Genomic DNA, 20222 nt, shown 5'->3' on the forward strand with positions numbered 1-20222 from the left:
TTTCTTTCAAAGAAGCTTTTCATCCCACACATGCCCTTGTACTTTTTTATTTTATCATGCATGTGCACAGTATCATATCAAGATTGCAGCATTGTGTATCAGAAGGCTTTATGCAATTTAGTCAATTTTATATCCACTACCATTCAAAGCTTTTCATAAAAAGAAGGAAAACTAAACAAACACAGCACATTCTCTCTATCAACATCTACATGAGAGGCAAAAAACCTTAGAACAATATTAATTTCCAATCATTGGAAAGAAAATCGGATAATCATATATGAAGCTGAAACAGAGTGGCATTTAATGCATAGTTCCAATACAGACATCTATAACTACAATTAAGTATACCACATCATCTAGGTTTTCCTGAGCTAGATTTAAGCAGTGACTTGATAACCATTGTCCACAATAAAGGTTGTCAAAGAGCTTGATAAACAACCACTCAAAAGGGCTTATCGTAATCTTGTGTAGGCTGCTCCCAGACCCCTAGAAAACCTACAAAAGACAAAAATCTGAAACATTTCAGAATAAGCAAATCAAGATTTTACAATGATAAAAAAAATAGAGTAAAAAATATATACATGTTAACAATGAAGAAACTATTTAGTGGCAGGCATGATGCAGTGACAAAAACTAACTCAACCATCTATCAAATTTTGTGATATTACTTTCAACCATCTTTTGACTACATAAAGACTTGGAGAAGATATTGGTTCAAAACTATACTTACATGAATTGACTTGGTTCAACACCAAAACAGTATAGTACCACCTGGATCCTGGAACCTAGTATCCTTACTTTTTTAATGGAACCTCATGTCCTTTCCCCATGACATCATCCAATTAACTAACAAGTGGCACTACTTTCCTGAGTCATTTCCTCTCAATTGGATGATATTTTATACTAAATACCCTGAATGATCTGATCCACATAAGCAGTCAATTATATAAAGCTCTCTATGATAAATTTGGTGAAATAAATACCTATTCAACCAGGAAAAGAATAAATATTTTCTCTTCCATTTTCTACCAGGTAAGGTGAAAAACAACTTTTTGCTTGTGAAGCAGAGCTACAGGCTCAAACTGCAAGCACTAAGCTGAAGCATTAACACTTAAACTTACTTTTATTAGAGTCTTCTTTTACCCACAATTTCTTCACATATTTATTAAACTCAGCTCCATTGCAACATTTCAATTGCCTCCAGCTCTCCCATCAAACACACATGGATGTGAGCAGAGCATCTTGTTTAAGTTATTGAGGATCTCCAATGATACCTTGGTTCTCAGGTTTCTAGATTCTACAATCCAGAATTCTCAGGATTTTGAGGTGTCTGTGATTCTCTTCATTCACACCATATTCATACTTCAATCTATTACTGATAGGGAAAAGATTAAAAAAAAAAGTGAACCCAAAAAACGAAAATCATGACCCATAAAGTCAAATTTGTTATATATTTTCCTAGTTAGGTCAACCATGAAACCAGTAGATTAAAAAGAAAACAATAATACCATTCAACTAAATATCTGGCATACTTATTGGTATTTCTCCCAGAGATAGATATATCGGATCAACTTCGCCAAGAATCCCCTGAAATAAATGACAAATAACAATGAATTATATGTTAGTTGAAAAGATCATGAATACTACAGGGGGAAAAGCATATCAATGGAATGCACATGCAATGATTAAATAACCAACACTAGAAGTATCAAATCACCAACTGTATATATATGTTTCACAATGATACCTCTCCATTATGAAGACCGATTTCAGAATGAAGCCCAGTAATATCTGCCGGTACTGATGAGCAATTTGGGATATCAGTTCCAAGCAACTCAGAGATCATGAGACCATAACCGTCCTGTACATCAGGAAGATCACCAGTATTCTCTGTATGGTTTGGAAAGTTTTCCATGTTGGGATATAGAGTTGCAATCCTGTATCATAGAATAATTCAAGATTTAGGAGAGAACCAACAACTATGAGACCAAATGCAACACACCAGTAGAGTTCTTGCAGGGGTCAAAATCCAATCTAAAACATAGGAATGCAATATATGTTAGAAGAGTCTTATGCAGCTTTTTTTAATAAGTCTTGTGCAATTATCATCCATAAATATATGAAGTAACATATTAATAAACTGAAAAAAAAAAACAACATAGACATGAAAATCCAGCCACAAATTACTATGCAATCATCATCTACAAATTCTGAAACAACATGCTAATTAGTGAATGTTGTAAGAAAATCTTACCCCCTCTGTGAAATGTTATGGGCATTTTCTTCTTTCACAGCTTCATTTGTTACATCATCTATTGCAACTTCTTTGGCATTAACTGGACATCGGCCATAGCCATCAGATCTGTTGCAGTTATTGCTTATTGACAAATCAACATCCACTGATACCTCCTTTTTGCCTTCTAAGGTAGAGGGAAAACCAAGAACTGGATCATCATCATGATTCTCTGTCATATCAGAGGTCTCCATGAGGTTAAGGTCACAAATCTTAAATGAACTCGGAAAAAGCTGCTTCTCTTCTCTAAACTCAATCCCCATTCCAGCTCCACTTTTTGGAAAAAGATCAGTATTAACCAGCTTCTCTTGATTAACCACCTCTACAACATCATCATCAGGTGAAGGTCTCTCCTCTGGTTCATCTAATTGCTTTGTTCTCAAGTTATGAAGATGGAAGTACTCATTTGCTTGCATAAAAAAGGATGAAGACCATTCTCTAGGTTTATTGGCAGTTTCCAACATATCATCATGTTGTACAGCATCAACCGGCCTCTCTTGATTGACCACCTCTACCACATTGTCATCAGCTGAAGAACTCTCCTCAGGTGTACTTGATGGTTTTGCTCGCAAGTTATGAAGATGGAGATACTCATTGGCCTGCGTAACAATGGCTGGAGGCCATTCTTTAGGTTTCTTGCATCCTTCTTTAACATCATCATGTTGCACAGCATTAACCGGCCTCTCTTGATTGACCACCTCTACCACATCATCATCGGATGAAATCTCTTCAGGTGTAATTGATTGCTTTTCTCTGGAGTCATGGAGATGGAAGTAGTCATTGGCCTGTGTAACAATTGATGAAGACCATTCTCTAGGTTTCTTGGCTCCTTCTCTCATACCATCATGTTGTAGACTTCTTTTCTGACCTCTCTCGTTACCCATAGAGCTGCACCTTCCAAACCCAGGTGGGCCCTGGCCTGGTTCTTCTTGATGTGTAAAAGAAGATCCCTCATGGAAAGATTGAGACCTCATGCATTTACTCCTATCTACAGAAAATGCAGGATTCAGGTTACCAACATCCTGGCCTGGTTCTTCTTGATGCATAAAAGAAGATCCCTCATGGAAAGATTGAGACTTCATGCATTTACTCCTATCTACAGAAAATGCAGGATTCAGGTTTCCAGTATCCTCCATAGACTGCACACTTGTGACCCTTGGAATGTCAGATTTTATGCATGTTGAACTGTGAGCTTGATTTGTCAATGCATCATTTGATGCGCCTTCAACTGAATCTTCTTCTATGACAATTTGGGGACTTTTTGAATTCACAATATCAGATACTACACCCTCCTCAGTGGTGGGATTTGGTTCCACCTTTAAGGCCTTACATGCCAATGAAGAGCGAATCTTGGTGGGCACTTTAGCAAAGTTGCATAGTTTTAGCAAATCATTGCCATTCTTGCTTGCTGAACCACCATCTAGCGAGCAGTGCTGCGAAGTAGTTTCCTCTGCACTGTGTTGTTTCTCCTGTTCATCGTTACTAGTATCATTCTTCACCTCTCCTCTCTCTGCACCCAATATTCTAGAATCATCAGATCCCTTGGAACATTCGCCTTCTGTATCAAGAGGGAGCTCTCTCCTACTGCTTGAAGAACTTGCCTTGGAACAAGTATCATCAGGAAACTCATAGTTTTCCAGTTCAGGTTCTGCATCACCAGCAGAATCACTTTTGGGCAGCAATTCATTGGAGCCAACCTTTGGTACCCCACTACCAACACCTGAGCCAGCCCACCGCTCTTCATGATATCCAGAATTAAGAGCATCCTCACCCTCCATATCAGGAAAAGATTTAGTTCTCTCTGAAAATGAACCACTTCTTCCATTTTCTCTACTCCAATCAGAGCCAAAACTGCCCCTAAAAGACCCCATCCTTCTTCTTCCTCTCATATGACTTCTCATTCCTGTTGGATGGAATTCATCAGGGAACCTTCTCCTGCCAGAACCACCTTCAGGGACAGCATTCCCAAGACGGGCTAGTGCTGACATTCGGCCCTCAGGAGGTAATTGCATGTTTTCCCTGTCCTGCTGTCGATATTCAGGAAAGTCAGCCACCTGGTTCTTCAAACTGCCATTCTGCCACTTTCCTGGAAGTACATTTGAAGGTAGCAACCCCTTAGAAACTAAATATTCTGCTGCAAGCCGACCAGCTTCCATGAAAACGTCACCCTTGCGAGGTGGTTGTGGTGGTGGATAAGACTTAGGAGGGCCACGTCCAAAACCGCGATTGTAGTTCCTGAATTCTGGGTTGTACATTCCATGGCCTCTTATTGAACCTTCAGGCGAGATTCGAGAGGCAGCTAGCCCCATTCCCATTGAATTAGACCTACCCCCACCACCGGGACTCCGGTGTCTAGCATGCATGTTTTAGAAGTATGTTACAGAGCCGAAGTGTAAGTCTGTAACTGGTAAGCAAGGGTGCTTTGCCCCGTTCGTCCGACCTAGAAGAACAATTCCAAAAGAACCACCTCAGTTTCGAGTTAAGCAAGTTAAAATCATCGACCCAGTTTAAATCTCAAACAATATAACCCTAATCCTTCCACAAAAGGTAGAAGCCGACAAGTCCTTGTGTTTCAGATTCAAAACAAGCATCACCGTCACAGAAAATTTCCTAACTTATTCAGTCAACCCCCGTACTCTTTCTTTTTTAAGTCCTTAACAGAGACACCAAATTCGTCTCCTTAAAGAACCTTAATAGATCAGCTTGCAGTAATCTACACAAATCAGTGGAAGTCAGCCGTAGCATAGGCCATAGAAACCCCAAATTCTCAGTTTTCCGGCTCAAATAACGTTAGTTCAAAAGGGTTCAACATTCAAACAATGATAAAGCATGATTGAGGTGCAGATCTGTTGGATCTTGGGATTTACTTGCAATTTCAACAACAATAATCACCTAACCTTGGTCCGATGCGTGTTTCGTTCTCGACGTCTGTAGATATGTTCCAGGAAACAAGATCCGAGCTGAGTTTTTAGGGTTTCTGTTCCAGTTCGCAAGAATCGTGCCTTTACGTGTTATAAACTGCGAATCAAGGTCAATTCCACATTAAGAAACCTCTCTGACAACGAGGTCCAAGTCCAACATCGAATTTCACAGTCTCTTGCAAGAAGAATCTAATAATTGTTTCCGTGTCTGAATTGAAATCGTTGAGAGACATCAGATGATATCAGATCCGAATCCATCAAGATCAAGCTATGGTTTTGATCCCCGTCTATTCGGGAAAATTTTTAGGGTTCCTTTGCGTTCAATGTCTGGTCTTTCTTCTCTTCCTCTTTTCGATCATCTCTCTCTTCCCAAAGTCCAAAGATCAAAACCAGTCCGAAACACGTCATCCTCATCTCTGTGGCGCGTGAGAAAGCGGTTGGCGATATCCTCCTCAGTTCAATGGAACACGTGTAAAACACCTACTTTAAGTCCACGTCAAAAAAAGGTTTTGGTCGCTCGAAGTTGACTCGCTCGCCCCCGCTTTAACGCACCGCACCGCACCGTCTGTGAGGGCTAGTACAGCGCAACGCGCAGTAAGGAAAATGAGTCGTTCGTGCGGATGACACGCACACAGATTTAATTCCGGCACATTGCATTAGGTAGTAGTTAGGACTTAGACTTACGAGTGCCCGCGCACGAAGTCCGAGCTAATAGGGGCATTTTTGTAAATGCAGAATTAAAACGACAAAAGAGTATGCAGGGCTACAAATTACACTGACAAAAGAGAGCCCATGAGGCCATGATGAAGACAAATGTAAATTATGAGAATATATTTTTCTCATAAAATAAAATAAATTTTCAAAATATTTTACAAAAACCAATAAAAATTTATTTCAAAGAATAGAATTGGTCCAAGGAGAAGAAAAGAAAGACCCATAATGTAAAATAAAAATTAAAGAAAAAACTTTGAAAGAGTTGTCATTAAGGCTATGTTTGGTTTGAAGGAAAAGATTGGGAAAGCAAGAAAAAAAAAAAAGAAACAAATACAAGATTTGTAAAAGTTTCTCTATTTTTCCTTTCCTTTCCCTATATTTTCCTATGTTTGATTTGAAGGAAAATATAGGGAGAAAAAGAGACCATACTAGTCAGAAAATAATATTTTAAAATCTAAATATAAGACTTGAATCATTTTCCAACCCATAGAATGGAGCTCTTTTTTTCATTTTTTTTTTTTTTTTTGGTTACCTACAATGTTCAAAATATATATACATAAATACATATTATAATTAAATATTAATATATGATGTGACATAAAGACCAACAAAATGTCATGCCCAAAAGGTAAAAAGAAGAGTTTAAATTGAATCTCGATACATTGAACCTTGGTTGCTTTAAGAGACCATTTTTTAGCCAACAAGAGAAAATGTGATACATTCAAGAAGAGAATTCCCACTCAAAGATATAATATAATACAAAGAATGTTGACAAATGGAGTTATTGACTCTAAAGGAAACACAAATTAAAAAAATAAAAATCTTGATGGTAAATTTTTTTCATTTCTTTAACTAATGGAGCAAGGATGGGGATGATTTTTCCATAACGACCAGGATGAGGAGGAAACAAGGAGAGCATTCCCTGCCCCGTGGGTATCCCACTATATATATTTAGTAGAACCCCGTGCAGTGCATGGGAATAAAAATTAGATACTAATTATTAATTAATGAAATTTAATATTCTATTATTACTGTTAATAAAATATTACTGGTTATTTATTTCATTTACCGCTAATTTTTTGGTTATTATGTTTTGATTTGTTTAATAAAAAAGTAAATAAATTACTATTATCACTATTAATTTACTGTTTACCATGGTTTGTAATGGTTTTTATTATTATTTATTAATTTATTTAGTAATAATAAATTATTATTAATTAATTATAAATTTATTGGTAATATACAATAAATTAATAAACAGAAAACTAACAAAAAAATAAAAACATAATATATTAATTTTCTGATAATTCAAATAAATTTAAACATGTTTAATCTAAGAAAATTCCTTAATTCAACATAATTAAAATTTCTCAAAGTTATGTATATAAATAAATAAGTAATTTACATAAACTTTATTAGTGTTCTCAACACTGAACACCACTTGTTACAACAGATATTCATTACAAGAAAATATATTTTTAACAACCGAAAAAATAGTAGTTAAAAGTCCAAAATCCATCATTGAACAACTTTAATGATGGGAGTATATACCAATGCCACCCGTCACTAAAGGCCTTGCCGCTAAAAGTATAGTGACGAATTAAAATTTTCAGTCATTAAAAATTATCAACAATAAGGATACAACTTGTCGGTAAAAGTATTGCAACAGCAATGAAAAAGCTCATTATTATTAATTTAAAATTATTAACAATGACTTATTTCGTCACTATTAAACATGCATTAGTGACCATAAATGTCGTCGCTAATGAATTCAAAACTATTATCCATGGAATATTCTGTTACCATTGAACACATCATAATAACTAAAAATATCATCATTAATAAGTTTAAAAATAATGACTAATATATGTCATTACTATTGATCTCATTTTTAGCATAGTGAAGTGATTACAATAATAACCACTTTATGTTATCATTAATTAAATGGAATTCATTGAAACAACAAATAACTAGCCTAATGCATAGTTAACATTTCCTATATTTCATTATGATATTGAATATCCATACATTTTTATCCAAACAAGTACAAAATTATTAAAGTTGACATTAAAAGAGAAAAGGATTACATACTAAAACTAACAAAATTATCCTAACTCAACATACTTATTAGCTATTTCATGAGTAGCCAAAGTACAAAATACTAATTAAACTATTTAATAAAAGTAAAAGTATTGTCCAAAATAATCCATATATCTTCATGGATTAGCCTTCTTATTGAATAACCCAACTACCAACAAACTTCCACCTTAAACCATAAAAATCTCTTTAGAAGAGTTAAAACACAAACCATAATAAAGTTGCCATTATATGATTTATTTATTTTAGTTGAAGGATTTAATTGCAATCAAAGAAATCTATTTAGGCATTTATGTAAATCTCCATCATAGTTTCTACCTAGCAAAATATGTTAAGTAATTTTCTTTTGATTGAAAACAATTGGGAATTTAAATAATAAGAAATTGGCAAATAGATTGTACACAAATAAAGATCACTAACTTGTGCAAACTTTTCAAGAAGGAACTTCAATTCAGAATCTTTGAATCAAAATCAAACAACAAATCAAGCCTATATATAGACACACACACACACTAAAATCCAACACTTCTAATTATTTAGGAGTACAAAACCTTATTGTTGCAAATTCAAGATTGCCATTCAAATTTGAAGTGAAAATTCATCTTTGAAACCAAAAGAGAAAATTAAAAAGAAAATGGAATCCTAATGAAATATTAAAATCTACCTTGCCTTATGTAACACAAAGAAACAAAATAGCACTCAGGTGACATAAATGCAAACCTCCAATCAAATCCAGAACTTCTAGAAATTTAAAATTGGAAATCAAATGAAAGAGGGAACTGAAAAATCACTTTTAACTTATAATTCTCTACAAATGTTTATTTTCAAAACCAACTTGTGTGCAATCAAAGACTTTGAAGCTACTTGATAATATAAAAAATGGTTGAACTAAAAATCTTTTTGTTTTATGTTAAAACTCTTTGAACCCCCTTTTAACTCTTTATTAAAAAACAACCTAATATATGCCCTAAAATGGAACTTGTCTTGGATGTAAAATAGTTCCAAAACCCCAAATTACCATGAAAAACAAACAATTCCTTGAAATCTACATGTAGCGATACCTGGCAATTCAGTATCCAAACTTTCAAAATGTGCCAACCCATTACCTGCCATAGCCAGCCATTAACCATCTATTAAGTGGAATTTGAAAAGATACAAATGCCCTTTGAATGCCATCTAATTTTTTTAATTAACCATCTAAACGTTGACAAAAATGAACAATCTCAAATTCTTTTCTCTTCTATTCAAGAAATTTGGGGTCATGTCTAGGTGGGCATTTTGGTGACCTCAACTTTCTTGAATAAAAGAAGCAAGGATTTTGGACTATTCATTTATTGTCAATGTTTGGACTATTGATAAAGAAAATTAGATGTCACTCAAAGGGCATTTATGTCTTTTAAAATGCCACTTAATGGCTGGTTAGCGGTAGGTACTAAATTGACATGTTTTGAAAGTTCAGGTACTGAATTGTCATGTTTTAAAGTTCAAGGGACTAAAGTGGCACTAGGTCCAAAGTACAAGGTACTAATTGGGAATTTTCCCTTTAGAATAATAATAAAAACAAATCTCACTTGATTCCTCCAAGAGAAACTGAGAACTTGATTGGCCCTCTTTTGCATAGAATTCTCATAAAATAATAAGAGAAACTAATAGAACTTGATTTTCCTTATTGGTTTTTCATTTTTACTCTTTTTATTTGGCCGATAAATATTGAAATCTTCTTCCATATATTTTAAATTTTAAAAATGCATAAAATATATTAATTTACATTAAATCATTGAATAATCTTTGATACTTGAAGCTTACACCTTTTATGCATCAAACCTTGAGCCTTTAGGCTTATGCTTGACGAATGCTTGAACCTCACATCAAAGTCGTGAGGGTTATGCCTTGAGGCAAAATCTATGTGCCTTGCCTCAAGGCTTATAAGCTTTTAAAACATTGCCAGAGGTGAAGGTTGGATTCGACCCCAAGTCCGCATTATGTCCAGCCAAGTACCTTAATTACTAGCAAATTAGATGGCACCATGATGGAGTAAAATCTATTTGTAAATAGGGATGGCAATTTCTACCCTATCTAGCGGGTACCCACCCTACCTACCTAAATGGGGTGGGGTTTTTTGCTTGAAAACATATTTTGGGGTGGGTATGAGTAGGGTACGGTATTAGGCTAAACCCAACCAAAATATTATTGGAAGGTGTGATTATGTATTAGGTGTTGAATTTAATAATATTTTGAATTTTATGTCAAGGATAACTGATAGCTTATGTATTTTCTTATTTCTACATGGTTCAATCAAGGAATTAGAAATTTTGATGCTTGTCGTGTTATTTTACTTGTTTACTATTTATATATAATAATAGCAAATTAAATGCAGATTCTAGACCTAACCCAACAATTCAACCCGCCCACCCCTCAAATGTACGGGATGGCAGTGTCAGGGAGGGTTTGTTGGACTTTGAAAATCCAACCTGGTATGGGCTGGGAGGTCTTGGGAGACGAGTAGGGTTTAGAATTTACAACATCCTCCCCAAACTTGTCATGTTGCCATCTCTATTTGTAAAGCTTCTTTTTGAACCTTAGCTTCACAAGAAAATGTAAACATGCTTTTGTATGTGCCAAATTGAGATCATGATTTTTTTTTCATAATTTTTATATTTTTATGTATAAAAATAATTTCAATTTATCACATTTATTTTTGTTTAACATAATAAATATATAAGATTAGATATGCGCTCAAAATTTTTTTCACAATTTCTTTTTTGTGTTTTTATCATATTTTTAATTTTATTATTTAATTATGACATCAAAGGGTTAACACATGTGACCCAAAAGGTTGAATTGTTGAATTGCCACCAAACAGAAAAATAATTTTATTTATGGGTTGATTTTAAATTTTGCATTTTATCTCCATAATCAGAAAAATCATGTCTATCAGATTTATTTTTCTTTAATATGATTAATATAAAATCTTTGATCTATGCATAAATGTTTTTTTACAAAATTAAATTTTTATGATTTTATCTTTTTTTTTTAAGTTCCATACATCAATTGTTAATACATTTGACCCAAAGGGTTGAATGTTGACCCCCCACTAGACAAGAAAATATTTCATCCGTGGATCAGTTTTCAAATTTGTATTTCATTTCCATCACTAATAAAAACAATTCTTGTTTATCACACTAATTTTTCTTTAATGTGATTAATAAAAAAAATTTGAGATGTGATCAAAATTTTCTATGATTTTTATTTTTGTAATTTCCATATCTATTTATATTTACAAATTTTAGTTATTTGACTATGACATGATGGGTTGACCCATTTCACCCATATGATTGAATTTCTTACACACCACTTAGATGGAAGAGCAATCTTGTTATCTGTCATTTTAAAAAATATGGATTTTAAATTGTCATAAGTACTAAATTTAATTCTAATTAATATAATTTGTTGATGAAAAATTCCTCAAATATAGATTAAAAGATGGAAGTTAATATGTTAAACATAATACTTAATTAATGAGAGAGAATTGACTAAGGAGAAAAGTGGCAATTCAAACGCCCTCAAAATTAAAGAGAAATTGAGTTGAAAGTTAGGGGTACACACACATGAATGATGTGAAAATTTTCTTCTTGATTTTCCTTTTTTTATTGTAAAACGTTGTCCACAAAAGGCAACTTATCTATACTTTTGTGATTATTGCTATCCATATTTTTTAGGGAAAAGTACGGATAGGCCCATTGTATATTTCTTTATTCCACTACAGACCTATAAAAATTTAAAATGTCAAATACTCCCACTCTATACATCAATGGCCACCCATGAGTTGACATGAATTCTAAGCTGGCACCTACCCCAACTGTACTTTGGGCCTAAGAATTCTAACCCTAGGCTGAACCATCATTCTCCGTATTTTTTATTGTAACAATTGATTATTGCTATCCCCACTACACAAAAATGTTACTACGAGAATGAACACATGGTCAATCAAGTTGGAAGCTAGGCACTTTTACTACAACAACTCTGTAGGGTAGGGTTAAAACCAAGACTCATGGCCTTAGGTGTATTCTTGTGGCCCTGCCAAGATGTTACTTAATCTAATTTGAGGTGGTGGGGGTGGGGAGGGGGCATAGCAATGCATCAAAGGCTTTGATTTCATTGTTTTAGCGTTGCACCATGACATTGTTATTTTTCCCAATCTAATGGAAGAATCTGGATTTGGTCCTCACAAAGCGTACCTCACACCAACTTCACAGCACGTCGCACCCGTGCATTGGTAACATCACTATGGAGATGTTCCAATGTGTTGTGATTGTGAGGTTGGTGTGAGGTACGCTTTGCAAGGAGCAAAATTGGATTCCTAATGGAATGCTTTGATCAATGACAAGATCCTTCCACATGGCAAAAATAAGTGGGGCCATGTAGGGAATATTCCTTTTCTTTTAAGGCAAGAGCTTTGGTCCTTTGGGAAAGGCAACAAAATCATGTTAATCAACAAGGAAATGATTAACAAATGACTTGAAAATTTAAGGAACCAATTACAGTATGACATGGGCTGACACCTTATGCATATGAACAAGCTTGGATTGGCTGGAGACAAAATCATGCACACTGGACCGAGCTACCTATCATGATTGAACACACGTGTTCAGTATAGGTGGGACCCATAGTGAGCACTGATGTGTTCATTTGTGACAGGTAGGCCAGCCCTATGTGCATAATTTTGTCTACATCTCATCCAAACTAATATGGAACACCGGCATATTTAGTTATTCACTCTTGATGGGCCTCATAGCATGATGTGCATGACTTTGTTTATAGCCCATGATTGGGATCTAAGTCTCCATGTTGTGAAGCAAATCAATAAGGATTTCCAACTGGCTAATTAGGTGCATGAATGATAAAAAATCCAAAACTGAATTGATTGCTTTTTCCTTTTTGACTTTATGGAATATTTGGAAAAACAAAAATTTGAAAGTCTGAAAATATTGACCCAAACCCAATAACTACTCTTACTGTGATCTACAGGATGTGGAAAGAGAGGCTGAAGACTTCCCCAGCAGAATTGCAAGGTTCTTCTCATCAGCAACGGGACCTTAAATCGGGAATGGATTCTTTTTGGAAAGCACCAAGGCCAGGACAACTGAAGCTAAACATTGATGGAAGCTTTTTGTCTCCGGGTTGCTTAGGATTTGGAGCTGTTTTGAGGGACTTTTCTAGGACTATTTTAGCTGTTGCTTTTGGAAAATCTACAACTTCCCCCCAATCCAAGCAGAAGCAATGGCTATAGTTAGGAGTTTGGATTTACTGAACAGGTTCAAGGATAGAACTATTATCGTGGAATCGGACAACTTGATTCTAGTCCATGCTTTGAACTCAAAGAATTTTGACCTGGCCTCAGATGCAAGCTTTTTGTGTATGGATATATTTATGTGTACAACAAGTTATTTTACTCTCTTTGCTTATGTAAACAGGTTGGGCAACTCTGTAGCCCATAAGCTGGCAAAATGAGGCATAAAAGAGTTTGGGTTGTTTCTAGAGGGACCACTAGAGTGGATAAAAAATTTGGCCAACCAAGACTTAAATAGACCTTAATTTCTTGTATTCCTTTTAGGTTTCTTTCTTTCTTAATATTGCTATTTAGTAAAAAAAAAATCAATAAGTTGATTCCCTTCACAAATTGGGACATGGAAAAAACTATGTTGCTGGAAATAGAAAGACATGATACTAGAAGAGCTTTCACCAATCAACACCCCTAATGAATTTTGACAAATACCACCTAATTGGTTACTACTTTTATGATACTAATTGATTGGTCACAAGTTTTTCCAGTATCATGTCTTTTTGGTGTTATAGTCGAACCCTTGGAGAATGTCTATTGATTAACCATACATCAACTAACTTCCATGTATGATTCTCATTGTAAAATTGAATATCCAAATTCGATCAATTGATACTTTTTTAGATGAAACGAAACACGATGGGTTGTAACCCGCCCCTTAAAGCTCAAGACTCCACCCCCAATTCTAATTGAAGGTAGGATTTGATCCCAAGTCTCTATTACAATGAGCCAAGGACCTTACCAACAAGCTAGCTTGCACCTTCTCAAAGATCATGTTATTATTTCCATTTGCTGAGCCAAAATTATACTTTTAGCTATTAGTGCCTCGGGCTCAGTTTGGAAGGAGTACAACTACAAAAATGTAGAGTGCAAAACCTTGTATTTTGTATGTATTTGTACTATACATATTTGTATTTGCACTCTTTCCAAATTAAGCCTCAGTAATGAGAATTGGTGTTTTGATGATGTACCTTGCTAGCATCTATTACTCTTATCTAAAGGTGTAAAATGGGTTGTACGGAGTTGTGCCTCCCTTCCTTGGGATATTTTGGGGGGTCGGCCCAGCATGGCCCATGGCCTGAGCCTATGTGGGCTTGTCCCGTGCTGGGCTGGTTTGTGGACCGAGCCAAAGTTATTTATTTAAAAAATTGAAAAAATTGTTTATTGTATTAATATATTATATTATTATAACTTATATAATATAGTATATATTATATATTACATATAAATATATAAATATTATATATATGGACCATGCCATCTTGCGGGCCATGAGCAACATGACATGATAGTGCGGGCCGTGTCGGCCTGACCCACTGACCTAAAACCCCAGGCCCAACATGGCCCATCAGCCCATACAATCGTGTCGGGCTGCAGCACGACCCATGGACCATCAGGCTGGGGCCAACTCAAGATCGTATCGGGTCGTGGGAGGCATGACCCAATTTACGCCTCTACTCTCATCCCTTATAAATGCATCCAAATAGAGGCTCTTTTGATTTCTTGACTGCTACATCCAAGTTGACATTGATGACTTAGGTTTGTTCTTGGTACCATTGTTGTTTATACCTGAAACAATCCCATATGTGCATTCTCAATCAATTCTCATATTTGATGTGACAACATAGTTTTCACCAATTTGTACTTGGTACCATTGTTGTTTCTACTTAAAACATTTTGGGCTGATCCATGCAAAATTAATGTTTTCAATGAAATGCAAATGACCAATCCTATGTGTTCATTCTGAAGTAATTTGATGTGACAACACATGTTTCTCACCCATTTCTAGTAATCCACCCCAAACGGTCGATGTTGAAATAAAAATGGTACCAAATACAACCCTTGGTCTCTAGGGCTCTCATTTCACAAGTTGGAGCAACTCCTTTATTGTTTATGACTAGGATGGGCTCTCATTTTGCACCTAGTTCAATTTTGCATCTATTTGTTTGTAACTATGATTTGTAATCTTATTGAATAAAAAATTTGTACATTTTGTCTTACTAGTAATTAAGCACATGTGTTGCATGTGATAAAATTTTCTTTATATTAATTACTTGAATTTTAGATATATCATAGTTAAGATAGAAATTGAAAATTAACAAAAGTAACAATATGATTAAAAATAAACTTAAATATTTATTATTCAATTATGACATCATGGGTTTCTTTGAAAAGTTGGATCACTGACCCACCATCTAGATAAGAAAATAGCTTTGCTTTTGGATTATTTTAAATTAGGAAAAATTATAGTCGGAGCTAGCTATACATTTAAAATTAGGCTACAAGATAGTCCATAAACCAACAAAACTCTAACAACCGACTCTACATTTCAGATTATAAAAACCCTCGACATGTCATCGAAGGCTTATGTGGTTGTTGCCAACATGGGACTCTTAAACCATATTGGACACAACAAAAAACTTATACTAAAATTACCCTTTAATGTTGGGTGATTGAAAAAAAAAAAGGTTTTTAGTCTCTCTCTCTCTCTCTCTCTCAATATCCCTCACACTCTCTCACTCACAATCATCTTTATCTACTCAATGACTATGTGATTTGAAAATAAATAAAAATGTTTTTGGTTTTTGTATTTACATCCTCTATATCAATTTCTCCCATTTTCTCTCTTTACCTATCGTTCTCCCTCAACTCTCTCATTCTCCCTCAGTTTCTCTCCTACTCCCTCTCTCGTTTTATAATATTAATAAACTCATATAAAATAACATGAGACCAACTTGGTATGGTTAAAAAAATATTATACTAACTTGATAAAAGTTTACAAGAAGCACTTGGCTATGAAATTTATACCAATTGAAAAATGATAAAGATTGAGGGAGAAGGAGATATTGATCGAGAGGGGGAGTGAGGGAGAAGAATGATAAAGATTGAGGGAGAACAATATATATATATAGAGAGAGAGAGAGGGAGGTTTTGATTTGGATACAAACCGAAGTTAAGAGAGTGGAAGAGACAGAGGGAGAGGGAGATCAAGAGATGACTGTGAAAGTGAGAGAGAAAGGAGGGAGGTCAAGAGATAAAGGGAGTGAGAGAGAAACTGAAAACATATTTTCGGTATAGGTTTTTTGTTGTGTCCAATATGGACTAAGAATCCCACGTTGGAAACAACCACATAAGCCACTGATGACATAGCAGGCCAGTTGTTAGAGTTTTGTTAGTTTCTGGACCAACCTACAACCTAATTTTAAATGCATAACCGAATTTGACTATAATTTTCTCTTTAAATTATATATTTCATTTACATTATATAAAATATTTTTTTACTTATCACACTTAATTTTTGTTTGTTTATGGTATATTTTGACTCAAACCACTAACCCACCATCTAAAAATAAAAATTGTTTGATTTCTAGGTTGATATTAAATTTTGTATTAAATTTCCATCATTGATAAAATTATTTCTTAGGTATAAAACTTATTTTTGTTCAATATAATGAATGCACAATATTAGAGATGTGCCCAATATTTTATTTTTTATAAATATATAACATTAGACATGTGCCCAAAATTTTCTCTATCTTTTTTTTTTTGTGATTCTTTGTATTTTCTATTATTAAAAATTTTATTATTTGACTATGACATCATTTCATTTGTAGGTAGATTTTGAATTTAGCATTACATTTTCATCATTAATAATAATATTTCTTACATTTCATAGATATTTATTTTAATTTCTTATTATTTAATTATGACATTATTTATTAATCCATTTGACCCTAAATGGTCGAATTGCTTACCCACCACCAGGAGGGAAGAACGTGGTTTTGTTTTCAATTACTTTTCAAAATATTTATTTTTATACTATTAAAATTAATATTGTGGATTTAATTACAAGAATTTAATGATGAGAAAAATATATCTTACATATAGGATTTAATGAGAGAGAATAGGAAAATATTTTTATTTCCAATTGATTTTAAAATTTACATTCCATTTCCATCGTTAATAAAAACCTTTCTTATTTATCATACTAATTATTATTTAAAAATGTTCCCAATTTTTTTAATTTTTATTTTTTTCAATCTATTTTTAATTTTATTATTTAATTGTGGCAACATGGATTAACCCATTTGACCCAAAATGATTTAATTTCTTACCACTACCTAGATGAAAACACTATTTTTTGCTAGGTAGATTTTAAAAGTATAAGTTTTTATGTTATTAGAATTATTAATTTATTAAGTATGGATTTAATTAATAGAAGTTAATGATGAGGGGAAACAAAAATGACTTAAATATGTGATTCAATGAACATGAATGCAAGTCAATAACTTAATGTTGGATTTATTGAAAGATAATTGAATGCATTGAATATCTTTAAATTACCTCTTTTCAACTCATTTAATATCAAGAATTGATTGTCCTATTTGACCTCATTTTTTATCAATAAATTTAAATATATAGGGATAAATTTTGTCCTTAAAAAAATTCAGAAATATTCTTGAGGCCATTTGTGTTTTTTAAAATAGTATAAATTATTTATAATGTAAATTACAAAGACCCCCCTATACAATAGGGTCTGTGACAAAGACCCCCTGTACTTTGTTTTACGACAAATACCCCCTTTACTATAATCGTAAGAGAAAGACCCTTTCATTAGCTTTACGACAAATACCCCCTTTACTACCCTTATTATAGACGAATAAGAGGGTTTTTTTGGAAGAGAGAGAAATCTGAAGGAATCTGATTATCAAATCGTTTAACCATTTATTTTTTCATGTGTTGGCTCCATTTCCGCTTCGGAGCACCACCAATGCCACACACGCCGCTAGGTTATCTATCACTCGCGAAACAACGCTGCTATTACTGTTGACTGATCTACTAAGGTTGTAACCATTCTTCTCTGCAGTCGTTGTCGGTGATCTGATCCTGTTCTGATTTGCTTGTGCGCTCGTCGTCGGTCTCTTCGTTCTTTCTCGCTGCTTTTGAGGTCAGTCAATCAACTCAGATTGGTTGATATTTGTTCTGATTCAAAGAGTTCAAAGAAATAGGTGGAACTAGTGGGCTAGTTTCCATTTGATGATCTATGACTATTTTCTTTTTCGATCTTAAGAAACTTGAGTACAGAAGTAGTTCTTGGAGGTGGTGGGCATGGCACCAAGCATCAGAAAGGCGATTGGAGCGGCCGTTAAGGACCAGACCAACATTGGATTGGTGAAGGTTGCCAGTAATACCGCTCCGGACTTGGAGGTGGCAATCGTGAAGGCGACGAGAGTCACGATGACGATCCTGCCGACGATAAGTATATCAGAGAGATCTTGACTCTGATTTGGTACGTCAATTCCTGCGTCGCTAGTCGCTACCGTGTCGAGGCGGCTAGGTAAAACACGGGATTGGATTGTGGCGCTCAAGGCATTGATTCTCGTCCACCGGCTGTTAAACGAGGGAGATCCGGTGTTTCACTCTATCTTTGTTTGGACCTATGCACTCTATCTTGATCAGCGACTTGAGTGTATGATGCATGAGAGGAAACAGCGAGGTGGTGGCAGTGGCCACGGCAGGGATGATAGGTTTGGGGACAGAGACGAGCGGTGGAGGCCGCCACCGCGGTCTTATGAGTACAAGTATGGAGAATTCAAAGATGAACCTGGTTATGGAAACTACGGCGGACCGCCACGGCAGTCTAGGTTTTATGGGGATTTAAATGAATCACAAAGACGGGAAGAAAGTAAGCCAGTGACGCCGCTTAGAGATATGAAGCCCGAAAGGGTTTTGGGCAAGATGCATTAGCTGCAGCGGCTTCTCGTTCTCGATCGGTTCTTGGCCTGTCGACCCACCGACACAGCCAAGAGCCCAAACCACAGCAACAACAGGATTTAAGGGATGATGGTGCTTCTCCTGAAGATCAGTCAAACAGGTTGGCGCTGGCTCTGTTTTCTGGAAGGCCTAATGGAAATGCCAATAACTCTTGGGAGGCATTCCCATCTGAGGGAGGTGCATCTAGACAGCCTGAAGTAACCTCAGCGGACAGACTCCTGTTGCCAAGGCTGGAAAGGCAGATTGGGAGTTGGCTCTGTGCTCCTGAACGGCATGTATGATCAGGGGGCTGTGAGGCAGCAAATGAGCACTCTCTCTCCCTCTCTCCCAAAAAAACCCTTCGTTCGTGTACTGCGAGGAACAGTGGATTTCAACGGAAGGGGTCAGGTATTGTATAGGGGGGTCTTTGCCACAGATCCCATAATACAGGGGGATCTTTGTAATTTACCTTTATTTATATTCATTGGCAGTGCAAATATTGCATTCCAAAAACTGATGCAAATTTTGGACCACTTGCTTTTGACCTCACTTCCAAACAATTTGCTCTCTTACCCCGATTTTCTTTCATATAAGGTGGGAATTAGCTCACATGCATTTACACGGCTTGTTTGCACTCTCATACATTTACACCGGTACAAATGAAAATTGCATTACTAATAAATTAAGTGTAAATTCTATGATTTGCACTGAATGGAATGCAAATTTTGCACCTGGTTCAGTTTTGTATCCTTTTATTTTGTATGCCTCAGTTTGGAAGAGTACAAAGACCCTTTTGCTTTTCTTGGTACAAGGGTATGTTTTACTTTGCACTAGTGCAAATAAAATCATGCAAACTCTGGTACACTCTTACTTTTGCTTTGTTTTATACATTATTTTATATTGCAAGCAATCAAGGTTCAAAGTATCAATCGTTGGGTTAGTTTGAGTCCCGACTACCCTCTGAACCATGGTCTGACATGATACAACTCTTGTAGGAGTGTATCGAAAAACTCCCGGCATGATACATGCCGATACGTATTGATACTTTGAACCTTACAAACAGTAATAAAGTAGCAGTTGAAGTAAAAATAAATCAAAGTTT

The 20222-nt window shown here is 35.2% G+C and overlaps 1 protein-coding gene and 1 long non-coding RNA gene across 4 annotated transcripts; one reads left to right on the forward strand and one right to left on the reverse strand.

The window, feature by feature from the left end:
• Nucleotides 1–251: 251 nt before the first annotated feature.
• On the reverse strand, nt 252–5668 carry LOC148845880 (uncharacterized protein At4g26450-like). 3 transcript variants are annotated; one of them, XM_088953427.1, is made up of 5 exons: nt 5191–5668; nt 2255–4733; nt 1748–1937; nt 1533–1587; nt 252–495 (listed from the first exon to the last, which is right to left on the reverse strand). In XM_088953427.1, the coding sequence occupies exons 2-5, from the start codon at nt 4654–4656 to the stop codon at nt 443–445; spliced, it is 2700 nt and encodes an 899-aa protein (XP_088809553.1). In that variant the 5' UTR covers nt 4657–4733; nt 5191–5668; the 3' UTR covers nt 252–442. The 3 variants fall into 3 exon arrangements, with proteins under 3 accessions (XP_088809553.1, XP_088809554.1, XP_088809551.1); XM_088953428.1 differs by having other exon boundaries at nt 1509–1587; XM_088953425.1 differs by having other exon boundaries at nt 2255–5647.
• A 12440-nt stretch (nt 5669–18108) lies between these two features.
• On the forward strand, nt 18109–19652 carry LOC148845881 (uncharacterized). Its single transcript, XR_016102369.1, has 2 exons — nt 18109–18314; nt 18438–19652. It is a non-coding gene; the product is annotated as an uncharacterized LOC148845881 (long non-coding RNA).
• The last annotated feature ends 570 nt before the right edge of the window (nt 19653–20222 follow it).

This window comes from Nelumbo lutea, chromosome 7 (genome assembly GCF_056320005.1).
Source record: "Nelumbo lutea isolate HS-2025 chromosome 7, American lotus-T2T, whole genome shotgun sequence".
Classification (NCBI taxonomy): Eukaryota; Viridiplantae; Streptophyta; class Magnoliopsida; order Proteales; family Nelumbonaceae; genus Nelumbo; species Nelumbo lutea.